Source organism: Phaenicophaeus curvirostris, chromosome 1, assembly GCF_032191515.1.
Source record: "Phaenicophaeus curvirostris isolate KB17595 chromosome 1, BPBGC_Pcur_1.0, whole genome shotgun sequence".
Classification (NCBI taxonomy): domain Eukaryota; kingdom Metazoa; phylum Chordata; class Aves; order Cuculiformes; family Cuculidae; genus Phaenicophaeus; species Phaenicophaeus curvirostris.
The window spans coordinates 83033813-83044621 of NC_091392.1; the positions used below are offsets into that span (position 1 = coordinate 83033813).

General features: G+C 45.1%; 1 protein-coding gene across 1 annotated transcript; it reads left to right on the forward strand.

Moving 5' to 3' along the window:
- The first annotated feature begins 2774 nt into the window (after window positions 1-2774).
- TMEM139 (transmembrane protein 139) lies at window positions 2775-7376 on the forward strand. The gene is made up of 3 exons (XM_069849885.1): window positions 2775-3629; window positions 4668-4976; window positions 6194-7376. The coding sequence occupies exons 2-3, from the start codon at window positions 4729-4731 to the stop codon at window positions 6651-6653; spliced, it is 708 nt and encodes a 235-aa protein (XP_069705986.1). The 5' UTR covers window positions 2775-3629; window positions 4668-4728; the 3' UTR covers window positions 6654-7376.
- Window positions 7377-10809: the final 3433 nt, after the last annotated feature.

The window sequence follows — 10809 nt, forward strand, 5'->3', positions numbered from 1 at the left end:
TTACCTCTTGTCCTGTCACCATGTACCCTCATGAAAAGCATCTCCATCGTCTCTGTAACTCTCTACTAGATATTGCAAAACTCTAAGTAGACACGCACCATCTGCCTAAACATTCTCTTCTCTAGGCTGTATAAACCCAGCTTCTTAAGTTGTCAAAGTTTTCCAGCCCTCAGATCATTGTGGTGGCAATTTACCAGATCATATCCAAGCTTTCAATTTCTCTCTTGAACTGCCTTGTACTGACAAACATAAGCTGCAGCCAGCTCCAGGAGGTAATTCATACTAGAGTGTTTGAGTACTTCCAATGATGCAAGCACTGATGTGTTGTTACTCTATAGGTCATTAGGAGGAATTTCAGGATTGCTCGCCCTTGTCCTTGTGGGATTTTTCAGCTTCCCAGACATTAACAGGGATTGTCATACCGCTTGAGACGAGCAGGTCTTGTAAATTCTTGAAATTTGTAGGAGGTAGCTTCTTGTCACAGGCAGTCAGTGAACCAACTTGGAAAGACGCTCTTCTAGACTTCTTGCTTGTGAATAGAGACGGTCTTGTGGGGATGTAATGGGAGCCAGCTGCCTACCACAGTGATGATGAAAAGATTAAGTTTAAAATTTTCAGTGCAAGAAGAAAGAACAATAAGCAGAGCTGCTACCCTGGACCTCAGGAGGGCATACATGAAGCTCTTCAGGTAGGTATTTAGCAACGTACCCTGGGAATCTGCTTTTGAGAGCTTAGGAGCCCACAAGTGCCAGTCAGTCTTTAAGAACCACCTTTTAGAAGCACAGGAACGGCCAATTCCACTGTTTTATAAGTTAAGCAAGTAGGTTAGAAGACCAGCTTGGCTGAACATGGAGCTCCTCATGGAGCTCATGAGGAAAAAGAAGCTGTATGATCTCTAGAAGCAAGGTCAGGTTTTGCAGGAACATTATAGTCATGCAGTTTATATATGCAGGGAAGTGACATGAGAGGCCAAAGCCCAATTAGAGTTGAAACTAGCCAGTGCTGTTTCACCTTTTTAAAGTATATTAACTGCAAGAGGAGGTCTAAAAAAAAACATAAAAGAGAAACTTGTTGAAGACGGTCATCTTACTAATAAGGATAAAGAAAAAGTGAAGGCATTCAATATGGTTTTTGCCACAGACTTTAATAATACTGACAGACCTTGGGCTCCCTGGTACCCTGAGTCACAGAACTGCGTGTGTAGTGTGACTTTCCATTTGTAAGTGTTGAAACTGTAAAGGATCAGCTGTATTAGCTGAATGCCTACAAGTCCATAGGGGCTGATGGAATTCATCCCAGAATACTGAAAGATCTAGAAGGTGTTATGGCAGGACCCTTCCCAATCATCTACCAAAAAGTTTTGGGAGTCTGGAGAGGTCCCTACTGACTGGAAGCTAGCCAGTGCTATTCCAGTCTATGAAAAGGAGTAGACCCAGGGAACTACAAACCTGCTAGTATAGCCTCAGTTCCTGGAAAAATTATGGAGAAGATTATATTGGCATTTAAAGAACAATCACCAGGTACAGTCAACATGAGTTCACAAAGGGAAAGACCTAATTAACTAATTTGATATCTTTCTATAATAAGATCACTCACCTAGCAGATGAAGGGAAGTGGTGGACGCAGATTTTCTGGATTTTAGTAAGGCTACAGATACCGTCCCTCACAGCAACCTTCTGGACAAGTTGTCCAACTGTGGGATGAGTAGATTCGTGGTGCACTGCTTGAAGAACTGGATGAAGGACAGAGCTTAAAAGGTTGCTGTGAATGGGACTAAATCTGGCTGGCAACTGGTCACCAGCAGGATTCATTTCTAGGGCCAGTCCTGTTTAATATATTCCTCAATGATCTGGATGCAGGAATTGAATGCAGCACTAACAAGTTTGCTGATGATACCAAACTGGGAGGTGCTGTTGAGTCTCTTGAGGGACAAGAGGCCTTGCAGAGGAATCTAGATAGGTTGGAGCACTGGGCAATCATCAACAGCTGAAATTTAACAAGATCAAATGCTGGATTCTGCATCTGGGACAGAGGAATGCTGGACACGAGTATAAACTGGGAAAGGAGCAGCTGGAGAACAGCCCTCCAGAGAGGGCCCTGGGGGGACTGGTCAACCGCAGGTTCAATATGAGTCAGCAGCACGCCCTGGCAGCTAAGACGGCAAACCACATCCTAGGGTGCATCAAACAGGGTATAACCAGATGGTCAAAAGAGGTAATTATCCTGTGCATTCAGCACTGGTGCCATCTCATCTTGAAATCTGTGTGTAGTTCTGGGCTTCACAATTTAAGGGTGTGAAGGTACCTGAATGCATCTGAGAGGAGGGCAACAAAGCTGGTATAAGGGCTGGAAGTTGTGTCCTTTGTGGAGAAGCTAAGGACTTTGGGCTTGTCTAGTTTGGAGAAAAGAAGGCAGAAGGGCGACCTCATTGCTTTCTGCAGCTTCTTAAGGAGGGGAAGTGGAGAGGGAGGTGCTGATCCCTGGTATCCAGTGATAGGACAAGTGGGAATGGTTCAAAGCTGTGCCAGGGGAGATTTACACTGGACATTAGGAAGCATTTCTTTACCAGGAGAGAGATAAAACACTAAAACAAGCTTTCTAGAGAGGTGATCCATGCCCCAAGCCTGTCAATGTTTAATAGGCATTTGAACAATACCTTTAATAATATTCTTTAACTTGGTCAGTCCTGAATTGGTCAGGCAGATGAGCCAGATGATCAGTGTAGGTTCCTTCCAACTGAAATAGTCTCTTCTTCTATTCTGTTCTACTCTGATTCTAATTCTAGTCTATTCTATTTTCTGATACACACTAGAGGTTCAGCTGATTACAGATTTTATGAAGTAATTCAGTACCCCTTCTGCTGCTTATTGGTTCTCCTCATTCCCAGATACATAAGGGAGTAAAAAGGACTGTAACTCAGCTCTCTGCAGAATAACCTATTGCCTCTTTTTTCCCTTTTGTTTGTAGAATCAGAGGGCATAAACCAAAGTCTGACAGACAGCACCCAATCAGGATAGAAAAATGTATAGATTTACATTTTACACAACTACTAAATAGATTTATGTGTGGGCCATGCGATGAGGGCTGTGCCAGCAGCCCTTCCTGCTTTCTGAGGCAGAGATCAAGATTCCGCTGCTATGCAGAGGGGAGAAAACAGTTTTCAGGGCAGAGTTTCTCTCATTAAAGTAAAGCGGACCAAACAGACCTGACATAGGTAAGCACTCCTCCACTGCTCACTCCGCCCTCTTCCTTAATGAGTTTCCTGCTTTTGTGGGACAGACCTACAAGAGCTGCAAAAGAGTAGAAGGTATGTGATCGTCTAGAAATTGCTTTGCCTTCAGAACCTGGAAAAAATGGGCTTTTAATTTCCCATGCAAAACTCATGCAACGGGATCTTCCCATTGCTTGGTACCTTCCTATACTCACTAGTTACTGGCTTTTATTTTCAAAAGAAATCTTTGTTGTCTCTCTACAAGAAAACTCAAAAGGAGGAAGGGAGAGTTTTTACTGTTGTCCCATTCTCAGCTCAGAAAGGAAAGGAGCAGGGACAAAAGAGCTTGCAAATTTTTCCTTGTGATGAAGAGAGAAGTTAAAACATGACTGTTCCTACCGACCAAAACCTCTCTCTGGTAAGTATACACTGAAAGCTGACAGTAAAAAAGGTAATATGAATATAATCTTATTCAGAAAGAATACGCTTCTTTTTCTGGCATTTGTGTATATAAATTTGTCTATTTTTGCTGTAACAAGGGAACACATTTAGTGTGCAAAAGCACACGATATAACATGAAACTATATAGAACTGTATATTTCTTTTGAGATGCATATTTATAAAAAACATGCCCATTGTGTCCTTCAAAGGGGTCTTCATCAATACAGTGGAATAGAGGTAGGTTAGTGTAACACATGCAAGATGACTCCTTAATTATGGCATACCATTGATCCCTGATATTTGTTCTGTATTGACTGCACACAGTGACAACTGCTGTCTCTTTCACAAAGATGGCGTTTGGCATGGGGAAAAGAAGGGGCTCTCATGTTTGAGAACGGCACAAAAAGCACATCAACAGAAAAAGAACTGGGGTTATAGGCAAGTATTCAAATGCATGCCTATATTTTGCAAAAATAGACATACCCCAGCTATATCTAGAACCTAAAATAATGTCCTTGCTACAATACTACACCAAAGTTAGATGCTTTGTTTACTGGGGCAGGCAACCCCACTAATACAGGCTACTCTTCTTCTAGGACCTGAACTAGTATCTGAACCTTCATTATACAATGTACAAATGTTCTAGAATTGACCTTTAAAGTTATTCTGTGTTTACTTCCATAGTAATCTGAAATCTGCATCCTAGACTGCTCTCAGTCTGTTAAGAAGCTATACCTTTTCACATAAGCCTGGCACTAAGTGTTGGTGGTCTATTTACACGTTTGATATCTTGCAACTGTATGTCCAAGTGTCCTTATTCAATAAACATTCACACTGGAAATTCTAGTACATTATATTGATGCACAGATTTCCCAGGCTTATTACGTATGTGCATAGCTGCATGTTTTCATGACGGCGTGTACTTGAGTATGTATGTTCTTATTTTGGTCATGATACTGATAATGTGTTTGTATGCTCATATTTCATGATGAACAAACTATTCTGTCTTCCACAGATGTCTGTCTTCTCAACTGCTCATCTGTTCTCAACTCTCTGCTACCACCATCTATACTGCCATGTTGTTGGAGACACAATGGAAGAACATCCGCCAAGCCTTATTGCTTCTTTTTACCGCTGCTCTTCTCATTGGAGTCATCATGCTGGCTATTTCATCTAACATCAATCCAGTAGCCTACTTCTTCCTAGGGGTCGGGGGAGTGTGCCTTGTTGGCTATTTGCTGAGTGTGTTTGCCGAGTGTTACTTGAAGAATCAGCAACGTCGTGATGCAAATGAGACACCTCCAAACGCCCAAAGCCAAGCAGAGTAAGCAGCAACTTTGTTATTCCTCTTACTTTAACTCTCTCTCCTCAGATATAGCTATTTTACATACTGTTTTTCTGCCCTTCCGGCACCAAACATAGACTCCATTCCAGAAGATGAAAGTTCTTTTTAGGCTATTTTCCTTCATTCTTCAGGCGGAGGTTGCAAAAGTCTGTGCCACATATATCCTGTGTCTTTTTCAATATATACTTTCTTTCCCCCAGGAACTGATCCACTAACAACTTCCAAGGTTAAACAGATCCAGGCCCAGTTTTATTTTCCTTTGAGTAATCAAGTCTTGCCAAACAATGAGTCAGACAAGGAAAAAGAAAGCAAGCTGAAGCAGTACTGATTCTTAACTGGGTTTAGGTCTATAAACCTTATCACCAAAGCAACGGTTCCTCGGCAAACTTTTAAAAAGGAACCTGTGACTGGGTGTGTTTCCAGTCTTAAAAACCCAACTTGATACTAAAATACCCTAATTTTGAGAGGCTCTGAATACTCCCACATCTTTTTGGCTTCATGTACATTTGCAGGTTCTCAGCATCACTTAATTTAACCCCAAGTTGCCTACTGTAGGTGAGGAGTTTAAACTTATTTGTATCTTTGCTTCCTTGTCTGTATAATCCAGCTAATAATTATCCACGTCTATAAATGACTTGACGATTTCAAATACAGAGTGTTGTAGGAGGGCAAAAATGTTATTATGTATTTATTTTTAGAAAAGTCTATATTGGGCTTCACTAGGCTGGGGGCATATGAGAAGAAAGTAAGCATCTGTTTATTTAAAAATGTGACATAAAAAAGAAAATGTTTCTAAAGTAACATTTTTCTTTGCAGATATTTTTTACAACACAAGAAATTAGTCCTCTATTAAACTAAATAAAATACAGAATTTTCACCACTTCTCAAAAATAGATGAACATTGAGCTAATTATTAAAATAGCAATGTATTCTTTTATTCTGAGAAATAATTAGTAGGTAGTAGTTCTTAGTAATCCATTTTAACTGGGAGATCTTAAATGAGGGACAACATCCTTACAGATACCTTCCAAGGTCTCCAGTGGCAGAACATCACATAGAGTAATACCACGTGACATATTCCGTCTTAGTCACATCTACTGATTGTCCATGTACCAACATCATGTGGACTCCCTGCAGCTGCATAGACTAAGCTGTAAAATAATGAGTGTAACTGCCACTCCTCTCTTTGTGCACAGGGTGAACACTGCCTATGAAGCACCCACCTACGAGGAGGTAATGACCATGTCAGCCCCACCAATATGGACAATTGCATCCAATCCAGCCTCAGTGCCCTCACCACTGAATGAGCCTCCGCCTTACAATGCAGTTATTGAATCATCTGCCCAAGAAGAGATTAGGGTGGACACTCTCAGGGCATCCGACACGAGGCATACCCACAAGACAGACACAAGCTCCAGAATGCAGTTGCAGCTGGTGCTACCCCCAAGACTGCAGCGGTTTGTTTCAGACATCCATGAAGTGAAAGGTATTGAAGACAGGTCTGAGCCACTGGAGCCACTCACTCCACCACCTGCTTATGAGAGTGGCATCAATGATGACGTATTTGAAGATGATTTCCAGCCCTCTGTTGGAGGATTTATTTCACACTCTATGAACTCAGAACCAAACTCTCACCCCAATACAGGGTCGTCCTAGAGGGAAGGTGAAAGAGCTGAGATATTTCACACCTAAAACTGTAAAAATTTGTCTCGCCATTCTTTGAACCACAGCTGAACTACAGACACAGCTTTTGATCTCACTAGAATCTTTTTGCTCAAAATATAAATCAATGCAATACCACAATGCTTTTGCCATGGCAAGATATGTAGAAATCCCTGTGGGGTAAGTTGGGTTGTACACAGCATCAATTTTCAAACTGGAGATACATCTTATGGAGGAGAAGAGTGAGTCATGAGAAGAAGCAAGGTTTCCAAAGGACCTCTGTAAAATGACTGTGGGAGGCAGCGAGAAGAATCTGCCTTGAAATAGGGATGAGTAGAAACAGCACTAAGGAGGTTCTGCCTGTGCATTACAAACAGCAGTACTGCTGAGAGCTGTGCGATCATCAGTCACCCTAAAATCCCTAATGAGAGGATGAGGCTGCAGTTCCCTGAGCTGCTGCTTTGCAGCAACACAAATTTATGGTCTCTGCCATTTGTTGTTATCCCTCTGCTGCTCTCACTCCACATCCTCAGCTGTGCTACACCAGAGCATGACTAAAGGGAGGGTAGTTGTCTTTATCTGGAAGCCAGCACCACCATTCCTATCTCTTGGGGTTGAAAACCCAGGAAGGCCGCATTAAATATTTCTGTTGTTCTCAAGGTTCTCATCCCGTACAACCTGCAGTGGTGGACAAGAGGGAGGGAATAGCAGTTTTTCTCCTGTAAGAGAGGCTGCCAGTGGGATACATGGACATAGAGGTATCCTCTGTTTGGAGCACCAGTCTGTGCAGCTCTACTGGAAGGTATATTTCTCTGCTGTATGACAGCCCAAACAGATCACTTGAGACACTTTATTTATAGAATCATAGAATCATAGAATCACCAGGTTGGAAGAGACCCACCGGATCATCGAGTCCAACCATTCCTATCAAACACTAAACCATGCCCCTTAGCATCTCGTCCACCCGTGCCTTAAACACCTCCAGGGAAGGTGAATCAACCACCTCCCTGGGCAGCCTGTTCCAGTGCCCAGTGACCCTTTCTGTGAAAATTTTTTTCCTAATGTCCAGCCTAAATCTCCCCTGGTGGAGCTTGAGGCCATTCCCTCTTGTCCTGTCCCCTGTCATTTGAGAGAAGAGGCCAGCACCCTCCTCTCCAGAACCTCCTTTCAGGTAGTTATAGAGAGCAATGAGGTCTCCCCTCAGCCTCCTCTTCTCCAGGCTAAACAACCCCAGCTCTCTCAGCCGTTCCCCATAAGGCCTGTTCTCCAGCCCCTTCACCGGCTTTGTTGCTCATACTCATTATTGTCATAATGGCAAGCGTTTTCACAGAAAGGTCAATGCTCCTTCAGTTCCCCATAACAACACCGTGCCCAGAGGCTTCTCTGTGGACTCCGGAAAGAGACAGTCTGTCTGTCTGGGCCACAGCTGCAGCACAAAGCACCTGAGAACAGCATATACAATCTCCATCTTGATGGCTCTAGGTTGGAGCCAGGTTCTAGCTCTCTCTCACTGATCAGTGATGTTGTGTGGTCTTTTAAAATGGGTGAGTTAAGCTGATGAGCTCTCCAGTGCTGAAGTGGTCTGCAGTATACAGAGACAATTGTCTCTGGTGAATGTCCAAATTAAAAAAAAAAAAAAGAAAAGAAAAGAAATATGGTGGTCCGAATCTCCTTGGAAGGAAATTAGCAATCATTACAGCCTTGTTTCATACAATTGTATCATTTTTACTTCATATGAGGAACCATCAAGACATAGGCTAGAAGAAAATAAATTATTTCCTATTGTTTGATTGTTTACAGTTCAAAGAAAAAATAAGACCTTTTATGTTGTTTATAAATAAACAGGACTGTATTGAAAATACCTGGTGGCATCACTAGTTTTTTCCTTCCAAAAGAAACATTCCACAAAGTCATGGGTTTGCTTGCATTCTACTTATTTGATAATCTTGGCCTAGAAAAAGGATCATAGAAACATAGAATGTCCTGAGTTGGAAGGGACCCACAAGAATCATCAAGTTCAACTCCTGCCACTGCACAGGACAACTCCAACTCCATGTGGCTGAGGGCATTGTCCAGATGTTTGTTGATTATAGTCAGGCTTGGCACTCTGACTGCTGCCCTGGGGAGCTGTTCCAGTGCTCCACCACCCTCTAGGGGAAGAACCTTTTCCTGGCGTCCAACCTAAACTTCCCCTTGCATTTATTCCTGCTGTTCCCTCTGGTCCTATCACTGGTCACCAGAGAAAAGAGATCAGCACCTGGTCCTCCTCCTTCCCTTGTGAGGAAGCAGTAAACTGCAATGTGGTCTCTCCTCAGTCTCCTCCAGGTTGAATAGACCAAGCAACTTTAGCTTTTCCTCATAAAGCTTCCCCTCTAAGACCTTCCATTTCTAAATCTACAGCTGAATCACTTTAACATCAGTAATGATGCAGCAGCTCTGATACCTCTATCACAAAAGTATTTTGAGAGATAGATTTACCGATAGAGGCAATATAATTTGTTTAAAGTCAATCAGTTCTTGCATTTGTGTCCTGTATCAGTCAACACAAAAGAAAAAAAAAAACACAATAAAAAAGCAGTACAGCGGTACCACACATGAACAGAAAATTAGAGTCTAAGCTGGGCAACCCAGGACTTTTCTGAGTGCACCAAATTGCTGTGAGTCAGGAAGAAATTCAGTTGATCAACACAGGTAAAAACTAGCAAAACAAAGACCAAAAATGTCACCAGAACTTTGTCTTCAGCATGTGTTAGGCTTGTTATCCAAGCCTTCGGACTTGTGTTAAGTTTTGCATGTCAAACTCCTCTAAACCAAGGAACACCTGTCAGAGGCTTTACATGACAAGAGCTGTAAATTTGCTTCTGCTAAAAGCGTGCTTACTAGCTTTTCCATCCATATCTATGTGTACTCTGTGCACTCCCTTACTTCTTGAGGGAATTGTGCTGTTTAGCCTGAAGAAGAGGAGGCCGACGGGAGACCAGAGGTTGTAGCAAGGTGGGTGTTGGTCTCTTCTCCCAAGTGACAGGTGATAAGAGGAAATGGCCTCAGGTTGCACCAGGGAGGTTCAGATTGGTTATTAGGAAAAATGTCTTCACCAAAAGAGTTATCGGGGACTGGCAGAGGCTGCCCAAGGAGGTGGTGGAGTCACCATCCCTGGAGGTGTTTAAGAGATGGGTGGACAGCACACTCAGGGACCTGGTTCAGTAGCGGGCAGGTATGGTTGGACTCAATGATCTGAAAGGTCTTTTCCAACTAAACGATTCCGTGATCCTATCGAGCTCTTTTTCTATTTCAGCTGATTTCAGGGGAAGCATCCGTCAACAAAACACACGCACTAAAAAGCTCTCGAACTAATAACCAATCCCAGAGCCGCTGTGATGGCCAGGAACGCTGCGTGCCCGCTGACGCTACCTGCAAGCTGCCCCCTCACAGCCCGCCACCCCCCACCCGGCAAGGGGCCCCAGGGGAGGTCGGGGCGGGGCCTATGGGACGGTGGGCGGGGCCTGGGGCCGGGGGGCAGCGGAACTTGCAGCTGGGGCGGAGCCTGCGGGTGGGGGCGGAGCCTGTGAGGGGGCGTGGCCTGTGGGGAGCCGGGGGTCTGTGGGAGCGGAGGCTGCGTGGCCGTATCCGGGTGGGCGGAGCTGAGTGGGGGCGGAACCGGCAGGGACCGAGCCCGCGGGGGGGTGGGACGCAGCTGAGTGGGGGGCGGAGCCGGGAGGACGGAGGGGGGCGGAGCCTGCGGGGGGAGCCTGTAGGGGCGGGGCCTGTGGGGGGTGGAGTCTGTATGGGGCGGAACCCTCTACGGGGCGGTGTCTGTAGAGGGCGGAGCCGACTGTCCTTGGAGCCGAGAGGGCGGAGCCGAGTGGGGCGGGGGGGCGGAGCCTGCGGGGGGCGCAGCGCCTAAGGGGAGGCGGAGCCTACGGGGGCGTGGGGGTCGAAGTCCGCACGCGCTCACCCACCACGGGGCCCCGCCCCCCCCCCTTTTCCCGCGGCCGAGGCCACTTCCGCGCGAACCCCCCCGCCTCCCGCGAGGCAAGCGCGCCTGCGCACGCGCGCCCGGGGGCTACGGCGCGTCCCGATTGGCTCCCGCCGGGAAGGGGCGCGGTCACGTGGCCGGAAGTAAGCCTCCCTCGAGGTTTGAATAGCTGGG